The sequence below is a fragment of the Rhinopithecus roxellana genome, chromosome 18 (genome assembly GCF_007565055.1).
Source record: "Rhinopithecus roxellana isolate Shanxi Qingling chromosome 18, ASM756505v1, whole genome shotgun sequence".
In the NCBI taxonomy this organism is placed as follows: domain Eukaryota; kingdom Metazoa; phylum Chordata; class Mammalia; order Primates; family Cercopithecidae; genus Rhinopithecus; species Rhinopithecus roxellana.
In genome coordinates this window covers 94,338,540-94,362,370 of record NC_044566.1, presented here as the reverse complement: position 1 = coordinate 94,362,370, position 23,831 = coordinate 94,338,540, and the positions used below count along the sequence as shown (strand labels likewise).

Here is a 23,831-nt window from a genome sequence, read left to right as displayed (position 1 = left end):
AAATTCATTTTGGATTTCTGACCTCCAGAACTACAAGAAGACACCTGTGTGAAGCCACTAAGCTTGTGGTTTTTTGTTACAGCAGTAATTAGAAACTGATACACAGAGGATTGCCCCAAACTCTGTAAATACAGGTCTTTAATCACTATTTACATATAACTAAGACTCAAATTTCCTGCCACATTTTGTTTGTTGGTGAAATGCTCTCTTTATTAATTTTTTCCTAAACTATATTTTTCTACTTAGAGCTTAGAAGTGCATACCTAGCACCTGGCTTTTAAGCTGGATTTGGCAGAATCTAAGCTCTGGTGCTTGCTCTGAAAATGGTTTCCGAAGCCAGGAGTAAAGGAGTAAAGTTCACAAAGTCAGTCCCACAAAAGTCCCAGGAAGCCAATGGTCCCTGCAAGAACACAGTTTGGCCTTGCTAATGGCAAAAGTGGTTTTCCAGTTAAGGAGAGAACTTTCTCAGTATTGCCCCTGCATCTAGCCAGTGGAAAGACATGGGCTTTTGGGAATCAGGATATCGAACCACAGTGTAGAGACATTCCTCCTAGCCATGCGGCCTTGACCAAGGTGCTTACCCTCTGGGCTTCCATTTTTTCATCCACAATATAGTTTGCATGTATGTCCCCACCAAAATCTCATATTGAAATGTAATACTCAATGCTGGAGGTGGGGCCTGGTGGGAGGTGATTGGATCACAGGGGCTTTGGCACCATCCCTCTTGGTACTGTCCTTGCCACAGTGAGTGAGTTCTCGCGAGATCTCGTCATTTCATTTTATTTTTATTTTTGAGATGGAGTCTCACTGTGTTACCCAGGCTGGACAGGAATGGGGCAATCTCAGCTCACTGCAACCTCTGCCTCCCCAGTTCAAGAAATTTTCCTGCATCAGCCTCCTGAGTAGTTGGAACTACAGGCATGTGCCACCACGCCTGGCTAATTTTTGTATTTTTAGTAGAGATGGGGTTTCACCATGTTGGCCAGCCTGGTCTTGAACTCCTGGTCTCAAATGATCTACCCGCCGTGACCTCCCAAAGTGCTGGGATTATAGGCATGAGCCACCAGACCCGACCTTAGATCTGGTCATTTTAAAGTATGTAACATCAACATAGCTGCCCTTTCCAAGATGGCCGAACAGGAACAGCTCCGGTCTGCAGGTCCCAGCGCCATCAACAGAGAAGATAGCTGGTTTCTGCATTTCCAACTGAGGTACCTGGTTCATCTCATTGGGACTGGTTGGACAGTAGGTGCAGCCCACGGAAGGTGAGCTGAAGCAGGGCGGGCCATCACCTCACCCGGGAAGCACAAGGGGTCAGAGGATTTCCCTTTCCTAGCCAAGGGAAGACTGTACCGGGAAAATTGGGACACTCCTGCCTTGATACTGCACTTTTCCAAAGGTCTTAGCAAACAGCACACCAGGAGATTATATCCCGTGCCTGGCTCAGCGGATCCCATGCCCACGGAGCCTCGCTCACTGCTAGCGCAGCAGTCCGAGATCAAACTGCCAGGCGGCAGCCTGACTGGGAGAGAGACATCCACCATTACTGAGGCTTGAGTAGGTAAACAAAGCGGCTAGGAAGATCGAACTGGGTGGAGCCCACCGCAGTTAAATAAGGCCTGCCTGCCTCTGTAGACCCCACCTCTGGGGGCAGGGCACAGCAGAACAAAAGGCAGCAGAAACTTCTGCAGACTTAAATGTCCCTGTCTGACAGCTCTGAAGAGAGCAGTGATTCTCCCAGCAAGGTGTTTGAGCTCTGAGAACGGACAGACTGCCTCCTCAAGTGGGTCCCTAACCCCTGTGTAGCCTAACTGGGAGACACCTCCCAGTAGGGGCCGACTGACACCTCATACAGCCAGGTGCCCCTCTGAGACGAAGCTTCTAGAGGCAGAATCAGGCAGCAATATTTATTTGCTGTTCTGCAGCCTCCGCTGGTGATACCCAGGTAAATAGGGTCTAGAGTGGATCTCCAGCAAACTCCAAAAGACCTGCAGCTGAGGGACCTGACTGTTAGCAGGAAAACTAACAAACAGAAAGGAATAGCATGAACATCAACGAAAAGGTCATCTACACCAAAACCACATCTGTAGGTCACCAACATCAAAGACCAAAGGTAGATAAAACCACAAAGATGGGGAGAAACTTGAGCAGAAAAGCTGAAAATTTTAAAAACCAGAGCTCCTCTTCTCCTCCAAAGGATCACAGCTCCTCGCCAACAATGGTACAAAGCTGGAAAGAGAATGACTTGGACGAGTTGAAAGAAGTAGGTTTCAGAAGGTCACTAATAACAAACTTCTCTGAGCTAAAGAAGGATGTTTGAACCCATTGCAAGGAAGCTAAAAACCTTGAAAAAAGGTCAGATGAATGGCTAACTAGAGTAAACAGTTTAGAGAAGATGTTAAATGACCTGATGGAGCTGAAAACCATGGCAAGGGAACTACGTGATGCACGCACAAGCTTCAGTAGCTGATTTGATCAAGTGGAAGAAAGGGTATCAGGGATTGAAGATTAAATTAATGAAACGAAGTGAGAAGAGAAGTTTAGAGCAAAAAGAGTAAAAAGAAATGAACAGCCTCCAAGAAATGTAAGACTATGTAAAAAGACCAAATCTACATTTGATTGGTGTACCTGAAAGTGACAGGGAGAATGGAACCAAGCTGGAAAACGCTCTTCAGGATATTATCCAGGAGAACTTCCTCAATCTAGCAAGGTGGGCCAATATTCCAATTCAGGAAATACAGAGAACACCACAAAGATACTCCTCGAGAAGAGCAACAGCAAGACACAAAATTTTCAGGTTCACCAAGGTTGAAATGAAGGAAAAAATGTGAAGGGCAGCCAGAGAGAAAGGTCGGGTTACCCACAAAGGGAGGCCCATCAGACTAACAGCAGATCTCTCAGCAGAAACTCTCCAAGCCAGAAGAGAGTGGGGACCAATATTCAACATTCTTAAAGAAAAGATTTTTCAACCCAGAATTTCATATCCAGCCAAACTAAGCTTCATAAGTGAAGGAGAAATAAAATCCTTTACAGACAAGCAAATGCTGAGAGATTTTGTCACCACCAGGCTTCCCTTATAAGAGCTCCTGAAGGAAGCACTAAACATGGAAAGCAACAACTGGTACCAGCCATGGCAAAAACATGCCAAATTGTAAAGACCATCCATGCTAGGAAGAAACTGCATCAACAAACGGGCAAAATAACCAGCTAACATTATAATGACAGGATCAAATTCACACATAACAATATTAACCTTAAATGTAAATGGGCTAATTGCCCCAATTAAAAAACACAGACTGGCAAACTGGATAAAGAGTCAAGACTCATCAATGTGCTGTATTCAGGAGATGCATTTCATATGCAGAGACATTCATAGGCTCAAAATAAAGGGATGGAGGAAGATCTACCAAGCAAACAGAAAGAAAAAAAAAAAAAAAAAAGCAGGGTTTGGGATCCTAGTCTCTGATAAAACAGACTTTAAACCAACAAAGATCAAAAGAGACAAGGTCATTATGAAATGGTAAAGGGATCAATTCATCAAGAAGAGCTAACTATCCTAAATATTTATGCACCCAATACAGGAGCACCCAGATTCATAAAGCAAGTCCTTAGAGACATACAAAGAGATTTTCCCACATAATAATAATGGGAGACTTTAACACCCCACTGTCAACATTAGATCAACAAAACAGAAGGTTAACAAGGATATCCAGGACTTGAACTCAGCTCTGCACCAAGCAGACCTAATAGATATCTACAGAACTCTCCACCCCAAATCAACAGAAAATACATTCTTCTCAGCACATCACACTTATTCCAAAATTGACCACATAGTTGGAAGTAAAGCACTCCTCAGCAAATGTAAAAGAACCAAAATCACAACAAACTGTCTCTCAGATGACAGTGCAATCAAATTAGAACTCAGGATTAAGAAACTCACTCAAAATCACACAACTACATGGAAACTTAACAACCTGCTCCTGAATGACTACTGGGTAATTAACAAAATGAAGTCAGAAATAGAGATGTTCTTTGAAACCAATGAGAACAAAGACACAACATACCAGAATCTCTGGGACACATTTAAAGCAGTGTGTAGAGGGAAATTTATAGCACTAAATGCCTACAAGAAAAAGCAAGAAATATCTAAAATTGACACCCTAACATCACAATGAAAAGAACTAGAGAAGCAAGAGCAAACAAATTCAAAAGCTAGAAGGCAATAAATAACTAAGATCAGAGCAGAACTTAAGGAGATAGCGACACAAAAACCCTTAAAAAAATCAGTGAATCCAAGAGCAGTTTTTTAAAAAGATCAACAAAATAGATAGTCTGCTAGCAAGACTAATAAAGAAGAAAAGAGAGAAGAATAAAATAGATGCAATAAAAAATGATAAAGGGGATATCACCACCAATCTCACAGAAATACAAACTACCGTCAGAGAATACTATAAACACCTCTATGCAAATAAACTAGAAAATCTAGAAGAAATGGATACATTCCTGGACGCATACACCCTCCCAAGACTAAACCAGGAAGACATTGAATCCCCAAATAGAACAATAACAGGCCCTGAAATTGAGGCAATAATTAATAGCTTACCAGCAAAAAAAAGTCCAGGACCAGATGGATTCACAGCCGAATTCTACTAGAGGTATGAAGAGGAGCTGGTACCATTCCTTCTTAAACTATCCCAATAATAGAAAAAGAAGGAATCCTCCCTAACTCGTTTTATGTGGCCAGCATCATCCTGATACCAAAGCCTGGCAGAGACACACACAAAAAAGAGAATTTTAGACCAATATCCCTGATGAACATCGATGCGAAAATCCTCAATAAAATACTGGCAAACTGAATTCAGCAGCACATCAAAAAGCTTATCCACCATGATCAAGTTGGCTTCATCCCTGGGATGCAAGGCAGGTTCAACATATGCAAATCAATAAATGTAATTCATCACATAAACAAAACCAAAGACAAAAACCATATGATTATCTCAACAGATGCAGAAAAGGCCTTCAACAAAATTCAACAGCCCTTCATGCTAAAGAGTCTCAATAAACTAGGTATTGATGGGATGTATCTCAAAATAATAAGAGCTATTTATGACAAACCCACAGCCAATATCATACTGAATGGGCAAAAACTGGAAGCATTCCTTTTGAAAACTGGCACAAGATAGGGATGCCCTCTCTCACCACTGCTATTCAATAGAGTTGGAAGTTCTGGCCAGAGCAATCAGGGAAGAGAAACAAATAAAAGGTATTCAATTAGGAAAAGAGGAAGTCAAATTGTCCCTGTTTGCAGATGACATGATTATATATTTAGAAAACCCCATCATCTCAGTCCAAAATCTCCTTAAGCTGATAAGCAACTTCGGCAAAGTCTCAGGATACAAAATCAATGTGCAAAAATCACAAGCATTCCTATACACCAATAATAGATAAACAGAGAGCCAAATCATGAGTGAACTCCCATTCACAATTGCTGCAAAGAGAATAAAATACCTAGGAATCCAACTTATAAGGGATGTGAAGGACCTCTTTAAGGAGAACTACAAACCACTGCTCAATGAAATAAAGGAGGACACAAACAAATGGAAGAACATTCCATGCTCATGGATAGGAAGAATCAATATCATGAAAAGGGCCATACTGCCCAACGTAATTTATAGATTCAATGCCATCCCCATCAAGCTACCAGTGACTTTCTTCACAGAATTGGAAAAAACCACTTTAAAGTTCATATGGAACCAAAAAAGAGCCTGCATTGCCAAGACAATCCTAAACAAAAAGAACAAAGCTGAAGGCATCATGCTACCTGATTCAAACTACACTAGAAGGCTACAGTAACCAAAACAGCATGGTACTGCTACCAAAACAGAGATATAGACCAATGGAACAGAACAGAGCCCTCAGAAATAACACCACACATCTACAACCATCTGATCTTTGACAAACATGACAAAAACAAGAAATGGGGGAAGGATTCCCTATTTAATAAGTGGTGCTGTGAAAACTGGCTAGCCATATATAGAAAGCTGAAAATGGATCCCTTCCTTACACCTTATACAAAAATTAATTCAAGATGGATTAAAGACTTAAATGTTAGACCTAAAACCATAAAAACTCTAGAAGAAAACCTAGGCAATACCATTCAGGACATAGGCATGGGCAAGGACTTCATGACTAAAACACCAAAAGCAATGACAACAAAAGCCAAAATAGACAAATGGGCTCTAATTAAACTAAACAGCTTCTGCACAGCAAAAGAAACTACCATCTGAGTGAACAGGCAACCTACAGAATGGGAGAACATTTTTGCAATCTACCCATCTGACAAAGGGCTAATATCCAGAAACCACAAAGAACTTAAACAAATTTGCAAGAAAAAAAAAAACAAACAACCCCATCAAAAAGTGGGCAAAGGATATGAACAGACACTTCTCAAAAGAAGACATTTATGCAGCCAACAGACACATGAAAAAAATGCTTATCATCACTGGTCATCAGAGAAATGCAAATCAAAACCACAATGAGATACCATCTCATGCCAGTTAGAATGGTGATCATTAAAAAGTCAGGAAACAACAGGTGCTGGAGAGGATGTGAGGAAATAGGAATGCTTTTACACTATTGGTGGGAATATAAATTAGTTCAACCATTGTGGAAGACAGTGTGCCGATTCCTCAAGGATCTAGAACTAGAAATACCATTTGATCCAGCCATCCTATTACTGGGTATATACCCAAAGGATTATAAATCATGCTACTATACAGACACGTGCACATGTATGTTTATTGTGGCACTATTCACAATAGCAAAGACTTGGAACCAACCCAAATGTCCATCAATGATAGACTGGATTAAGAAAATGTGGCACATATACACCATGGAATACTATGCAGCCATACAAAAGGATGAGTTCACATCCTTTGTAGGGACATGGATGAAGCTGGAAACCATCATTCTGAGCAAACTGTCGCAAGGACAGAAAACCAAACACTGCATGTTCTCCCTCATAGGTGGGAATTGAACAATGAGAACACCTGGACACAGGGTGGGGAATATCACACACCGGGGCCTGTCATGGGGTGGGGGATTTGGGGAGGGAGAGCATTAGGAGAAATACCTAATGTAAATGACGGGTTAATCGGTGCAGCAAATCAACATGGCACATGTATACATATGTGACAAACCTGCACGTTGTGCACATGTACCCTAGAACTTAAAAGTATAATTTAAAAAATGAAAATAAAATATGTAGCATCTTCCCCCTTGCTCTCTCTTGCGCCTCTTTTTGCCATATGACATGCCTGCTCCTTCTTCACCTTGTGCCATGATTTGAAGCTTCCAGAGACCTCACCAGAAGCAGATGCTGCCACACGTCTTGTACAGCCTGCAGCACTGTGAGCCAGTTATATCTCTTTTCTTTATAAATTACCCAGGTGTTTCCTTATAGCAATACGAGAATGGCCTAACACAGAAAAGTGGTACCAAGGAATGGGGCATTGCTATAAAGAGATCTGAAAATGTAGAAAAGCTTTGGAATGGGCATAGGTCAGAAGAGTGTGGAGAGCTCAGAAGAAGACAGTAAGATGAGGGAAAGTTTGGAACTTCTTAGAAACTGTCTAAATGGTTGTGATCAAAATGCAAACAGTGACATAGGACCATGAAGGTCAGGCTGAAGAGGTCTCAAGTGGAAATGAGGAGCTTATTGGGAACTAGAGCAAAGGTCATTTTTGTCATGTCTTAGCAAAGAACTTGACTGCATTGTGTCCGTGCCCTAGGAATTTGTGGAATGTTAAACATAAGAGCGATGACCTAGGATATCTGGTAGAAGAAATTTCTAAGCAGCAAAGCATTCAAGATATGACCTGGATGCATCTAACAACCTATGCTCATAAGTGGGAGCAAATAAAATGACTTAAAGCTGGAACTTATGTTTAAAGGGGAAGCAGAGTGTAAAAATTGGGAAAATTTACAGTCTGGCTATGTGGCAGAGAAAGAAAATGCTTTTTCAGCAGAGGAATTCAGGCTGTGGAGCAACCACTTGCCAGAGATATTTGCATAACTAAGAAGGAGTCAAGTGCTAACACTCAAGACAATGGCGGAAAGGCCTCTAAGGCATTTCAGAGACCTTCCTGGCAACCTCTCCCATCACAGTGCCTGGAGGCCTAGAAGGGAAGAATAGTTTCATGGGCCAGCCCAGGGCCCCACAGCCCTATGCAGCCTCAGGACACTCACTGCTCCTTGCATCCCAGCCACTTAGTCTCCAGCCTTGGCTCAAAGGGCCCAAGATACAGTCCAGGCTGCTGCTTCAGAGGATGCAAGTCATAACCCTTGGTGGGTTCCATATGGTGTTAAGCCTGTAGGTGCACAGACTGCAAAACTGAAGGAGGCTTGGGAGTCTCTGCATAGATTTCAGAGGATATATGGAAAAGCCTGGATGTCCAGGCAGAAGCCTGCTGCAGGGGTGGAGCACTCACAGAGAGCCTCTGCTAGGGCAGTATGGAGGGGAAAGATGGGGTTGGAGACCCCACACAGAGTCCCCATTGAGGCATTGCCTAGTGGAGTTGTGAGAAGAAGGCTATCATCCTCCAGACCCCAGAATGGTAGATCCACCAACATCTTGCACCCTCAGCACACAAAAACCAAAGGCACTCAACAACATGTAAGAGCAGCCTCTGGAGCTGAACACTGCAAAGCCACAAGGGCAGAGCTGCCCAAGGCCCTGGCACCCCACTTCTTGGATCAGTGTGCCCTTGACGTGGGACACAGAGTTACAGGAAACTATTTTGGAACTTTAAGATTTAGTGACTGCCCTGCTGGATTCTGAACCTGGGTGGGGCCTTTAGCCCCTTGCTTGTGGACGATTTCTCCCTTTTGGAATGGGAATGTTTACCTAATGCCTATACTCCCATTGTATCTTAGAAGTAAGTAACTTGTTTTTGATTGTGCAGGTTCATAGGTGGAAAGGACTTGCCTTGCCTCAGATGAGACTTTGGACTTGGACTTCTGAGTTATCGCTGGAATGAATTAAGACTCTGGGAGATGGCCAGGCATGGTGGCTCACGCCTGTAATCCTAGCACTTTGGGAGGCCAAGGCGGGGGGATTACAAGGTCAGGAGATCGAGACCATCCCAGCTCACACAGTGAAACCCCGTCTCTACTAAAAATACAAAAAAAAATTAGCCGGGTGTGGTGGCGGGCACCTGTAGTCCCAGCTACTCAGGAGGCTGAGGCAGGAGAACGGCGTGAACCTGGGAGGCAGAGCTTGCAGTGATTGGAGATTGCACCACTGCACTCCAGCCTGGGCGACAGAACGAGACTCCATCTCAAAAAAAAAAAAAAAAAAAAGACCTTGGGGGATTATTGGGAAGGCATGATTGTGTTTTGAAATGTGAGAGGGACATGAGATTTGGGGAGGCCAGGGGGAATTATATAGTTTGAATGCATGTCCCTGCCCAAATCTCATATTGAAATATAATGCTCAATGTTGGAGGTGGGGCCTGGGGGAGGAGATTGGATCATGGGGACAGTTTCTCATGAATGGTTTAGCACCCTCTCCCTTGGTAGTGTCCTCACAATAGTGAATTCTCATGAGATCTGGTTGTTTAAAAGTATGTAGCACCTCCCTGCTCACTCCTTGCTCCTACTCCAGCCACGTGACATGCTGCTCCCCCTTTGCCTTCCAACATGATTGTAAGTTTCCTGAGGCCTCCCCAGAAGTGAACAGATGCCAGCACCGTGCTTCCTGTACAGCCTGCAGAGCCATAAGCAAATTAAACCTTCTTTCTTTATAAATTACCCAGTTTCAGGTATTTATTTATACTACCGCAAGAACAAACTGACACAATCTACCACTTTCTCTGAAAGTTAATAAGATTGAATCTACAACGAATAAAATGAGGTTTTTTATTCACTGCATCTCAGGAAGACAACTTGGCAGATTCTTTTTTGTTTTGTTTTGTTTTGTTTTGAGATGGAGTCTTGCTCTGTCACCCAGGCTGGAGTGCAGTGATGCAATCTCGGCTCACTGCAAGCTCCACCTTCTGGGTTCACACCATTCTCCTGCTTCAGCCTCCTGAGTAGTTGGGACTACAGGCACCTGCCACCATGGCTAATTTTTTTGTATTTTTAGTAGAGACAGTGTTTCACCGTGTTAGCCAGGATGGTCTCGATCTCCTGACCTAGTGATCCACCTGCCTCAGCCTTCCAAAGTGCTAGGATTACAGGTGTGAGCCACTGTGCCCCGTCAACTAGGCAGATTCTTAATTGAGTGTGGATGAATATTTAGAATGGACTGACTTAAAACACAGACAAGAATTTACCATGGGGGACCCCTGGCAGGGGTGAGGAGGTGGCCATCGAAGAAGAAAGAGCCCCCTCCAGGATCACTTACATTGACCCAAAGTAGAAGGGCCTGATGACGTCACACTGGAAGTCAGACCATGGGAATGAGGATGGTGTGGACCAGAGCAAAGTGGTCTTCTCAGATATAAGCCATCATGACAAGCATCATATTGTCTTTCAAACTGCTTTATAGGTGGAAGCTGCTATAGTATGCACCAGGCAGGAGCTATGGAAGCAACACTAGTGAGCTGATGCAGAAACATGCCTGGGGTGGGGAGGTGCGTGCTAGGCATGGCCCCTGTCCAGGGTCACCTGCTTTGCTCTGCACTCCACCTGGCCTGTCCACCGTAGCTTAGCCTCCCCCCGTGGAGAACCTTGCTCCCAAACCTTGCGTGCTCTCTCCTTCCTGCAGGTGAAGCCCTGTTCCTTGGCCTGGCCTTCAAGGCCCCTAGGGTCTGACTGTAGCTCCATCCTCCTCCACCCCAGCTGTCCATCCACATGACTAATTTTCTGTCTCCATTTGAACCCTTTCAGAACTCCGCGTGCCATGTGGTCTCTCTCTTTTTCCTCGGCTTCCCAAATCCTCTCTCCTTTCTCAGGGTTCTTTAGACCATTTACTGCTGCCCTGGCAGAGTGAGGGGTTCTACTTCAAAAAAACGTCACAGAGCCTCTTTTAGCATAGGATGTCTCTCACTTTTTGTTAAGAAAATAAAGCATGTGCCACTTCAAAAAGCAGCGGTGGGACCTATACCAGGCTACACTGTGACTGCCCTGAGGACCGGGGTGGGGTGGTGGGAAAGAGGAAGGACGTGGGTGCCTGGTGTCACACATTTGGTTTGATGTTTTTTTTCCAAAATGGATTAACTTTGATCGAGCAATGAAAAGTGTTTTGCTTTCCTTAAATGGGCTCTTGTACCATCAGAGTCAGGTTAGCTTTAGAAGAAATTCAGCGCCTATAACCCAAAGCCCTTGTTTCTGGAGTGGCTCTTGTTGAGGCTGTTTCTTGCCCAGCTTGATGATTTTTTTTCTTCTTGGATTTGAATGTTTTGCCGCCTTTCCCACCCTCGGGGACTCTGCTGGTCCACTCGGCATTCTGGTGTGGATTAGAAAAGTGTGGGCTTCTAGGCCGAATGCAGCCCAGGGAGGCCTGGCTTGACAAGTGAGTGAAGGCCACTCATTCCAATCAGAAAAGGTGTCCCTGATGGCTGCACTGCTGGTGACTGGAGCATGGGCTGCATTCCATACCCGGGGTCCTCCTGCTGGGACCGCCATGAAGGCATAGCCGGCACCCAGACTGCGCCCGTCCTCAACTGCTCTTCATAGAAATAGCCTCCTTTTTGGGGACAGGCATGGTGGCTCACACTTGTAATCCCAACATTTTAGGAGGCCAAGGTGGGGGGATCACTTGAGTCCAGGAGCTTGAGACCAGCCTGGCCAACATGGTGAAATCCCATCTCTACTAACTATACAAAAATTAGCTACACTCCTGTAATCCCAGCACTTTGGGAGGCCAAGGCAGGTGGATCACTTGAGGCCAGAAGCTTGAGACCAGCCTGGCCAACATGGTGAAATCCCATCTCTACTAAACATACAAAATGTAGCCACATGCCTGTAATCCCAGCTACTCAAGAGGTTGAGGCCTGAGAATTGCTTGAACCCAGGAGGTGGAGGTTGCAGTGAGCTGAGATCATACCACTGCACTCCAGCCTGGGTGACAGAGGGAGACTCCATCCCTCCCAAAAAAAGGCCTCCTTTTCCACGGCTACCTTCTTCCCCACTAGGAAGGTGCTGCAGGTCCTCTAATCCATAAACAAACAGGGACATAAACATAGAATGTGCTGATGTGTGGTATTCGAATGCCACTTTCATCAAACTCCTGCTTCTCTCTCCTGCACCACTGCTCAAAGCAAATGAGGTATTAGACTCCAAGAATGAAGAAATCTCAGTAACCCCCAACAGCATGAAATTAACTTAGAAACCATGTGGGGAAACTCGTGCCGGAGACTGTGAGTTTATCAAGTGACCGGGCGCGATGCCATGTGGACAGCAGCCTAGCCCTGTGGACCTTGCACGCAGGTCACCAGGCCAAGGCTTGACTGCAGCTGACGTGAGTCTCAGCAGACACCTGGTGGTCCTTCCAGAACACAAGAGAATAGGAAGGCCGTGAGGGCTCCACTTCCCTCAGGACCTCCGAGGGTTCTGGTGAGGTGGTGGGGCGGGGGGATCTTTCTGCCCAGCACCCTCACAAGAGAGACATGGAACACGAAACCACTCAGCTGCAGCCTGGCCCTGGCTCCTTGGCAATGGGCCACCTGTCATCAGCCTCTGCTGTTACAGGGCCACTCTTCCCACCTATGTGGGTCATGAGCTGCCCTGCCTGCACCTCTCGCGTGCATAGTCAAGCCCTGCACCGTCTGGCGTGTGCTGGACAGCCAGCCTTCACCTTTCTTTAAGACAGTTCGTCCCTCAGCTTGGGTGTCCACGGCTCCAGCATGGGGACAGCTCCAGGTCAGTGTAGGAGTTTGCCAGGGCTGCCTTACAAAGTGCCCCAAACTGCGTGGCTTACAACGTGGAAACGTGGTCTTTCACCGTTCTGGAGGCTGGAAGTCTGAGATGGAGGTCAGCAGGGTTGGGTCCTTGGGAGGACGCGAAGGAGAATCTGTCCCGGGCCTGTCTCCGGGTGTTTTGAGGCCCAGCTTTGGTGTTCCCAGTCTTGAAAGAACATCACCTCCACCTCTGCCACCATACTCACATGGCGTTCGCCCTGTGTGTGAGTCTGTGTCCAAATCTCCTCTTTTTACTCATTTTTAATATTGTTGCTATTTTTGAGATAAGGTCTCGCTCTGTTGCCCAGGCTGCAGTGCAGCGGCACGATCATAGCTCACTGCAGCCTTGAACTCCCGGGCTCAAGGGATCCTCCCGCCTCAGCCTCTTGGGCAGCTGGGACCACAGGCGTGTGCAGCCATGTTGGCTAAGTTTTGAAATTTTTGTAGAGACAAGGTCTGCTATGTTACCCAGGCTGGTCTCAAACTTCTTATCTCAAGTGATCCTCCCACCCGGGCCTCCCAAAGTACTGAGATTATAGGCACGAGCCACCATGTCCAGTCCAGATTTCCTCTTTTAGTGAGGACATTGCTCATATTGAATTAGGGGGGCCACACTTCCCCAGTATGACTTCATCTTAGTGAATTACATCTGCAATGACTCTGTTCCCAAGAAAGGTCACACTCCAAGGTATTGGGCTTCAATATATGCATTTTGGAGGATAAACAATTCAACCACAACAGTCACAACGTACTGCTTTAGGTTCAGATATCCTCCTGTCTTTTAAAAAGCTTTCCACACATGACTATCTAAAATCATAGGCTGCAGAGGCCTGAAATGATTGGCCTCTAGCGGTTTTGTAAATTACCTACAACTTTCAGCATCTTGTTCCTGTAACTACAGGCACGAATCTTTGAACGCCATTCCTGTCCCCCTTCAGGAAGAAGTGATCTCTCTGGGGCCCAGGATCCAGCCACCTTTGGACATGCTGACAGACAGTTGATTTCCAAACTGCTCTCAGCTTCAGGGAAAGGTGAGCCAGGCCAAAGAGTGCTCCAGGGTTCACATGCCACAAAGCTGTTTGGCAAAACAGGAAAGATCTCAGGACAGTCCTAAGTCCTGCCTCAGGTAGAGGCTGGGTAGTCAGGCGAGATGATTTTCCCAGATGTTAGTACAGCAACCCTTGCTCTCCAAATTAGCTTCCTGATCTACACCTGGATATTTTTAGTCTAGAAGAACACCTTTCCTTCAGAACTAAGAGGCTCACTTTAAATGCAAGACTGCCAAAGGTAAATAAACAAACATATGCTCAGGTTAAAGAGAAGAGAGATCTGCTGGGCCTGGTGACTCACGCCTGTAATCCTAGCACTTTGGGAGGCCGAGGTGGGCGGATCACAAGGTCAGGAGATCGAGACCGTGGTGAAACCCCATCTCTACTAAAATTACAAAAATTATCCGGGTACAGTGGCGGGCACCTGTAGTCCCAGCTACTCAGTAGGCTAAGGCAGGAGAATGGTGTGAACCTGGGAGGCGGAGCTTGCAGTGAACCGAGATCGCGCCACTGCACTACAGCCTGGGCGAGAGAGTGAGACTCCATCTCAAAAAAAAAAAAGAGAGAGAGAGAGAGAGAGAGAGAAGAGAGACCCTTCCTCAGAGCAGACTCTAGAAGGAGAGAGGAGAGAACACAAAGGGAAGCAGATACCAGCCTCTGGGACAGCATCAGTTCCACACACCCAACAGGCAACAGAAACGGTGGCCCTGATTATATTGTACGTTGTCATAGGAGAAAATGATGCTAAAGATACATAAGTGTCACTAAATTAAAAGGAAACAAGCCTGGGCAATGTGGCAAGACTCCACCTCTACAAAAAATACAAAAATTAGCCAGGCATAGTGGCACGTGCCTGTAGTCTCAGCTACTTGGGAGGCTCAGGCAGGAGGATTACTTAAGCCAGGGAGGTCAAGGCTGCAGTGAGCTGTGATAGCGCCACTGCACTCCAGCCTAGGTGACAGAGCGAGACTCTGTCTCCAGAAAAAAAAAAGGAACCAATCTGGTCTTTTGGAGGGTTGTTTTTCAAGGCAATGAGGTTGAAGACCCTAACTTATACACACAAAGACTTTTTTTTTTTTTTCAAGTAGTAAATCATGACTAGAAAAAAATGCTTTACAATCATGGTTAAGTATGAAGTTAGGTTATAAAACAGAATGCAAGTTTTCTGCCCACACGATGGATCAAAAGTAATGGCAAGGCCGGGGGCTGTGGCTCACGCCTGTAACCCTAGTACTTTGGGAGGCCGAGGCTGGTGGATCATGATGTCAGAAGATCAAGACCAACCTGGCCAAGATAGTGAAACCCTGTCTCTACTCAAGATACAAAAATTAGCAGGGCGTGGTGGCATGTGCCTATAATCCCAGCTACTCGGGAGGCTGAGGCAGGAGAATCATTTGAACCCAGAAAGCAGAGGTTGCAGCGAGCCGAGATCGCACCACTGCACTCCAGCCTGGGTGACAGAGCAAGACTCCGTCTAAAAAAAAAAAAAAAAGGCAAAAACCGCAATTACTTTTGCACCAACCTAATATTTGGGTTGCACATGGCTCTTTCCTATCATGAGAATATCTGTAAGAAAGTTCTAGAAGTAGAATGCTGTTAAAACATGATGTGTATTTGGGAGGCCGAGGTGGGCGGATCACGAGGTCAGGAGATCAAAACCATGGTGAAACCCTGTCTCTGTTAAAAATACAAAAAATTGGCCGGGCACAGTGGTGAGCGCCTGTAGTCCCAGCTACTCGGGAGGCTAAGGCAGAAGAATGGCATGAACCTGGGAGGCAGAGCTTGCAGTGAGCTGAGGTCGCGCCACTGCACTCCAACCTGGGTGACAGAGTGAGGCCCTGTCTCGAAAAAATATATATATATACATATATATATATATATCATGTGTATTTTAAATTTCACTGGATATTATCTAACAACTCCCCATAAAAATGTCAGGTGACTAATTTTTTCTGTCTTCTAATTTTAGAATTAGCATGCATAGCAGAAACAGCTATATTTTTCAAAAACAAGAAAAGTGAAACACTGTGCACGAAGACAGCCTGGACACTTTATCTGTAGGTCCACAGTACCACATCAACAGAATGGGAACGGCGTTTTTAGAACTGGAGGTAAATCGCCTGTGTCTCCTAGATCACTCTGGGGCCTGTTTTCTACATACCAACTCTCTTACTAAGTGGACCGTTTACAGTTGACCAGAAACTATGACCAGAAAATCCATCTGTCTTGCTGGGGGAAGACACTGGTCACCAAACATAGCGTCTGAGCTAAGGACCGTGATGGAGTTATCTTTACACTACAAATGTTTTCTATCTAAAGTCATCTATAAGCCATGGACATATTTTGGAGAGAATACTTTGTTATCGTGTCGGGGTGTCGAATAGTGTCCTGCCCATCCCCCCACAAATTCACATCCTTCTCAATCTCAGAACACGACCTTATTTGGAAATAAGATGGTTGCAGATGTAATTAGTGAAGACCAGGTCATACTGGGACAGGGTGGTCCCTCATCTAATGCGAGTAGAGTGCTTCTAAGGAGAGGAAAAGTGACACAGAGACAGATGGGCTGGCAGAGATGGCAGGGGGGTGTCCACAAGCCAAGGAATGCCAAAGACCACCAGTCACACCAGAAGCAAGAGAAAGGCCTGGAACGGCTTCTCCCCTACAGCCTTCGGAGGGAGTGTGGCCTTGCTGACCCCTTGACTCTGGGCTCCAGGACTGTGAGAAGACTTTTCTGTTGTTTCAAATTCCCCAGTTTGTGGTGCTTTGGTTACAGCCACCACAGGAAACAAGTACATCATGTGAGTTTAGGTGTCTTGATTTATTTTTTTTAACTTGTAACATTTATTTATTAACTTTGATTTTAGGGGTACATGTGCAGGTTTGTTATGTAGGTAACTCGTGACTCAGGGTTTTGATGCACAGATTATTTTTCCACTTAGGTACTAAGCCTAGTGCCTAATAGTTGTTTTTTTTCCAAACCTCTCTCTCCTCCTACCCTCTACCCTCAAGTAGGCCCCGCTCCGTGTTGTTCCCCTCTGTGTCTTTGTGTTCTCATTATTTAGCTGCTACTTATAAGTGAGAACATGCCGTGTTTCATTTTGTTCCTGTTAGTTTGCTGAGGATAATGGCCTCCAGCTCTATCCATGATCTTGTTCTTTTTTATTGCTGTGTAGTATTCCATGGTGTATATGTACCACCTTTTCTTTAGTCTATCATTGACAGGCATCTAAGTTGATTCTATGTCTTTGCTATTGTGAATAGTGTTACAGTGAACATATGTGGGCATGTGTCTTTATGGTAGAATGAGTTATATTCTTTTGGGTATATACTCAGTAATGGGACTGCTGGGTCAAATGGTAGTTCTTGGAGGAGTCGCCACAATGCTTTCCACAATAGCTGGACTAATTTACACTCCCGCCAGCAGTGTATAAGCATTCCCTTTTCTCTGCAAGGTGTTTTGATTTAATGGAAAAAAAGGAAAAAGTTTATTTCCTCAAGAACATCTCAAATGTATAAATGTCTGCCATGTCCTAATAGAGCTTATAATAAAATCTTGTCACTAGGGGCAGATTGTAGAAGTTCTAAATGCCTAGTTTGAGAACTTTTAACGAGCCTTCTTATGTAAGCACATTCTGTGACTTTTCTAGTTGTTAATCTGATCTCTGAACCAAAATTCCCTCGGGATATGGACCTGTTGTTCCATATCCCCACATCACACCTGGAGGACCCTAAACCCTCTCTCCAATGAGAGACCCCTTTCAGCAGCCCAGTGAGGGGCTTTGAGAAGTTTCCAGTCTAGGAACTGGGAGAGGAACTAGACCTTCCTCCTTAAACCTCTGTGGAAGACTCTGTCCCTCTGCCCCGAGCTGTGGTACTTCCCAGCGGCTGAGCCTGTGCTTTAACTGTGTTCTCATAGCTGCCCTCATCCTAAACCCCAAAAACCAGAGGGGCCGAGAGCAGAGGTGTGGCCCGCCCTGGCTGACGCAGCCTCCTTTCTATCACATCCATGAGGTGACCCCGGGGTCCAGTGTCCTCCGCAATACACTTCCAGCTTCCGAAACCAAGGGACAAAGGTACAAAAGAGTGACTCCCTGGTTCTTTGTGTTGCAAGCCCGGGATGATGAGTCAACCGTGCTCACTCAGCGAAGAATACTCCTCTTTCTCTCACTGTCCTCAAGGAAGAATGTGGAAAAGTTCCTCAGGCCTGACCCTTGTTTTTATTTCCTTATTGGCTCACCTGGGACACCTACCCACTTTCTCTCCTGCAAGGCGTAGAATCAAGATGCATTTGTGTCTGAGAGCTTCTGCCCCTGCCATGGGAACACAGCTGGCTGGGCAGTCTCAGCTCCAAGACTCCACACCAGGCCCCCAGTCATCAGCAGCTCCGCCATGGGGAATAGAGTGGCAGTCCCATTTTCTACGGAGGATTTCTGGTAGCTCAACTAGCCCTAGCCCATTGAGTAAGTCCTGTTTGTTCTTCATGGAATGGTTCAGTAACTCAAAGCGCAGTAGAAAAATTATTGATCAAAAAATCCCGGCCTGGCACAGTGGCTCATGCCTGTAATCCCAGCACTTGGGGAGGCCGAGGCAGGTGGATCACCTGACGTCAGGAGTTTGAGACCATCCTGGCCAACGTGGCAAAACCCCGTCTCTACTGAAAAAACAAAAATTAGCCAGGTGTAGTAGCACGCACCTGTAATCCCAGCTACTCTGGAGGCTGAGACAGGAGAATTGCTTGAACTCAGGAGGCAGAGGTTGCCGTGAGCCGATATCATGCCACTGCACTCCAGCCTGGGTGACAGAACAAGACTCGGTCTCAAAAAACAAACGAACAAACAAAAAAACCCAAGTGAACCAAAAATGGAATAATCTTACTCAGGACATTTTGTAAGGGATGTGAAGGACCATGCAAACCTTTAGCATTCCATCCAAACTGGGCAAACCTAAAGTAGGCACTCTCCTGCTTAGACAAACACTCCTAGTTGCTGCTTTCACTGATCTCATAGTACCTCATTTTCCTCAACTCTAACTCAGAGTGGAAGAGTGCTGTTTATGGGCTTGTGTTCCTGCCCCCCGAGGACATAAACTTCTTCAAGGCAGGATTATTTTATCCTCTCATGGTAAGTAAATAGATAAGCGATTCAGGTGCATCCTGGCCAGCCCAGCGGAACCACATTCATTTATCACGCCCATTCACTTCTATTCTCTTCACTTCTTTGTTTTTGTTTTGTTGTTGTTTCAGACCCAGTTTCTCTGTTCCCCGGGCTGGAGCACAGTGGAGCAATCTTAGCTCATTGCAACCTCTACCTCCCGGGCTCAAGTGATCCTCTGGCCTCAGCATCCTGAGTAGCTGGAACGAGAGGTGCGCACCACCACGCCCAGCTAATTTTATTTATTTATTTATTTATTTTTTGTAGAGACAGGCTTTTGCCAGCTTGCCCAGACTAATTTCAAACTCCTGAGCTAAAATGATCTGCCTGTCTCAGCTTCTCCAAACGCTGAGATTACAAGCGTGAGCCACAGTGCCCAGCCCTCCCTATGTTAAGACAGCACCAGCAGACTAATTCTCAAGTTCTACCTGCTAATTTACCCAGTGCTTCATTGTCATGGACATGTACCCACACGGACAAGCCAGGGGCCAGACTGTACTAGACCTTCCCACAGCCTAATTTTTAGGACACAGTACATTTGCACATGGGCAGGGGTCAAATAAAAAAGAACCCAGGGGTTCTTTAGAGCCGTGGCTCTCAAAGCGTGGGCCTGGGACCAGCAGCATCACACCAAGTGGGAACGTGGTCAAATGTCAGTGCATGAGCTCTACCCTGCACCTGAGACTCTAGGCGAGGGGCCCAGCAAGCGCCACTGCTGGAACAAGCCCTCACTCAGATAAGCCTGATGCATGTTCAAGTTTAAAAACCGCTGACTTAGAGCAATATTAGCCCGAAAGAACCCAATGTTAGAAGTTCTCTCTTCTTGCTGCTGGCTAGGAGGATGTGGGTTCCCCCGAAGGTCATATGCCAAAGGCCTCCTTCAGTGTGAAACCACCCCTAGAGCTTGCAGCAGGGGCACCAGCTGCCCTGGTACTTCAACATTGTTCTTCGGTTGACTCAAGAGCTGACAGGAAGAGAGAACGTGGAGGGACGTGCCAGGTGTGAGGGACCTTCACAGCCCATCCATCATTTTAAGCTCAGGCAGCTGACTTGCAGAAATCCATCAGAATCACAAACAAGACCAGCCAGGAGGCTGAGACCTGGTGGGGCAGGAAGAGAATAAACCATCCTTCATTAAGACAGTGAGAATCTCCAGTGAACCTGGAGGTCTTGGCAGATGGAGGCAGGTGCTTGCTGCATAGAACCTGAAGCCTTGTACCTAATTTTCAGAGTCCATTTAGCATAGTCTTGGGAAGCTTCGGATAAGGGAGTGAGATGGGGTGGGAGGAAAGAGATCAAATAGTCTAAATCTCCAGCAAAAGTATCCCCAGCCCTGTGACCTATGAAGGCTTCGGAGGCTGCTTTTTCTTACTGAAGCTTCTTCCCAGCATATAAGAAGTTTTTTGCTATTCAGAGACACAATTCGACCTGACAGCCCTTGGGAAAAGAACGTCTCCCCACCCCAGGCTCTGAGAACCACAGATACCTTAGCTAGGGTCCCCAAACTATGGCTCGTGGGCTAACTCTGGCCCACTGCCTGTTTTTGTGTGGCTCACAAGCTAAGAATGGTTCTTACATTTTAAGTGACTGTAAAGTTTAAGATTTTGTGGCACATGAAAATTACATAAAATTCAAATGTCTGAGTACATAAATGAAGTTTTATTGAAACCACTCTGCCATTTGTTTATTGTCTACGGCTGCTCTAGAACTGCAGAGTTGAGAAGTTGCCACAGAGACCAGCTGGCCCCCAGAACCCAAAGCATTTCCTACCTGAGGCTTTCCAGAAGAGACTGTCGACCACTGCTTTAAAACAAGGAGGTACCATTCATGAGCCCAACAAGAAACTCAGCCAGGTTTGGCTGTGCGTTGCCACACCAAAAGCGACTTTTTTTTTTTTTTTTTTTGAGACGGACTTTCACTCTTGTTGCCCAGGCTGCAGTGCAATGGCACGATCTCGGCTCACTGCAACCTCTGTCTTCTGGGTTCAAGTGATTTTCCTGCCTCAGCCTCCCTAGTAGCTGGGACTACAGGTGCCCACCACCACGCCCAGCTAATTTTTGTATTTTTAGTAGAGACGGGGTTTCACCATACTGGCAAGGATGGTCTTGATCTCTTAACCTCGTGGTCCACCTGCCTCGGCTTCCCAAAGTTCTGGGATTACAGGTGTGAGCCACCACTCCCAGCCCCAAATCAACTTTTATTTATCCTGTTAACTGTTGTGGATTCTCCTTGCTTCTAAGTCTAATAAATGCCTTAATGGTACAATTCTGAGTCTCATCCAATCCCTCACTTTCCTATTCATTCAGAACTTCTGCTCCTGGATTCTCAAGGAATGAAAAAGCACCTACTCTGAAAATTTGTTCCAATTACAGTGGGACGAAGTCAGAGGCAGGAGGCACAGGCTTTTCTAAGGACCATGTCCTTTTTGTCTCCTGCCCCGTTCACCAACTGCTTCAAGTGTCCCCTCAGTCACTGAGGGATCTGAAGCAATTCTGGCATGACCTAAGCACCAAAGACGTTCTTTTTTTTTTGAGACGGAGTCTCACTCTGTTACTGAGGCTGGAGTGCAGTGGCACCGTGTTGGCTCACTGCAACTTCCGTCTCCCGGGTTCAAGCAATTCTCCTGCCTCAGCCTCCCGAGTAGCTGGGATTACAGGCACCTGCTACCATGCCCCCCTAGTTTTTATATATTTTTAGTAGAGACGGGGTTTCATGATGTTGGCCAGGCTGGTCTCAAACTCCTGACCTCAGGTGATCCACCCACCTCGGCCTCCCAAAGTGCTGGGATTACAAGTGTGAGCCACCGCACCTGGCCAAGATCTGTTCTTAAGAGAAGTTACTACTACTTTTTTTCTCCCTTAACCATTAAACTATTTTTTTTTCATTTACTAACGCTTGATACTGAAAAGTTAGGACTTCAGTAAAAATCAAATCAGTGTTTGCATATAAACTTTTTGTTGCTATTCACATGCTATGTCAATCTCAGTTGCAAACAGAGAGGACAGGTTGCAGACTAGAATGCGTCAATTCATTTGGAAGGAGGCTTCAAAAGCTAACTCTGTATTTCTTCACCAACAACCAGGCAGCTGCCTTTAACAACTCTCGGGATTGGATATGCTGGAATTGCTAAACACGGGTCATCAATTCCAACTCAACAAGGATGCTACTCAGGTATTTGGTATTTGATGATCAACAGAAATACTTCAGAGCACCTCCCAGCAAAGTTACATAGAGTGACAGGTGGGACTTGTTTAAGGGCGGGACCCAGAACGGCAGCCCGGGAATCTGCCTGCAGAGCTGAGCTCTGCCACAGTCTCCACCAGAGAGGGAAGTTGCAGATCTTTCTGGAACAGGCACAATTGGCCACAATTAGAAGTCCAAAGTGTGAACCACTCACTGCTTCTCCTTAGGAACCACCATATGGTGTGTCCGGCAGGCGTTCTGAGAGCCAGAGAACGGCTGCGCCCCGGGGCTGAGCACTGACACACATCGCCCCACCGGGACCACTGAGGCAGCCACCGACTGACATTCCTGTCTGCAGGCTCAGATCCCTCTCAACCACGTGGCCACATCTTCTACAAAGTGCCGGCCGGGGGCATCCATGGCACAACTTTGGGGAACTGACTGGGTTTCCTCATCTTTAAGAAAGCAGCGGGCTGGGCAGCTCTCCTGCGGCTCTGGCTCTGCATCCATTCGTTCTCTCGGGGTCTGCCTTAGTTCCCGGGTGGTTAATTTGGAAGCGGGGCAGGAGTTAAGTTGCTTCCTAGCTGTTTTGTTGATACTCCAGCCCCATCAAGAGCCAGCTCCTTACCATTCTGTAAGGCACAGAAGGTGCCTTCAACTAAGCCAGGGGACAGTGCAGAGGGTTAAGAGGGGACCACAAAGAGAGGGCCCCAACTCCTCTTGAGTCAGGGCTCCCTGCGGAACTCCAGGGTCACCTCGCCACCCAGAGGCAAGACAAGTGCACAGGCAGCCACAAGGGGCCCGCCAGGTAGACGGTGTTTCTGCCGCCCCTGCCGTCACCCGCTGGGTCCCGTCCCGCTCCAAGCGTACTCCCGGCCCGCAGGGTGGGAACACGAGGACCACAGTGCCCCCACGGGCGGGAGAATCAAGATCGCAACCTCGGCGGAGTCGGCGCCTCTGGGCACCTCCGGCTTCCGCGCCCCGGCCGCGCAGTGACCACCCGGGAGGGGACCTCGGGGGCCTCCGGGTCGCCCCGCTTCCCACCGCCGCGTCCCTTTCGCGCGTCCCGGCCCTCGGTGCGGGCCCCGTCCCCGCGTCCCTCCGAGTCCTTAGCCCGGCCGGCCCCCCGCCCGCCGAGCGTACCCATGGCGGCAGCTCCCAGGACTCCTGCGAACGGCTGGCTGGACGTGCTCCTGGCAGGTGCAGCTCCTCCGACCTGGCGTCCAGGTCCAGCCCCGTCGCCCCAGGTGCAGCCCCAGCTCTGCGAGGCGGGGCCGCCGGCTCCACCCGGGGGGCGGTGCTGCGGGGAGCAGAGGTCCGTGCTTCCGAGCTGTCGCGCGTGGACACCGGCCCCGGCCCAGGTGCTGGCGGGAATTCCCCGACGGAAGCGCGTGGCAGGCCCGGGGAGAGCTGGTCTAAACGCAGATTCCCCGGCCCACCCCCAGGCCAGCTGACTCAGGAGTTCGGGGCTGGGGCCCCAGAATGTGCATTTCTAAGAAGTCTAAGGGGAGGTTGTTGCTGCTGGACCCAGGATCACACTTTGG

At 46.9% G+C, this 23,831-nt stretch overlaps 1 protein-coding gene across 1 annotated transcript in view; it reads right to left on the bottom strand.

Annotated features, from left to right (window-relative positions):
* Positions 1-23,515, bottom strand: part of SLC15A1 (solute carrier family 15 member 1) — a 70,867-nt gene extending 47,352 nt beyond the window's left edge. Inside the window, exon 1 of the mRNA XM_030921860.1 lies at positions 23,431-23,515. Within this exon, the coding sequence (XP_030777720.1) occupies positions 23,431-23,434 (4 nt within the window). The 5' untranslated portion in view covers positions 23,435-23,515. The remainder of the gene's footprint in view (positions 1-23,430) is intronic.
* Positions 23,516-23,831: the final 316 nt, after the last annotated feature.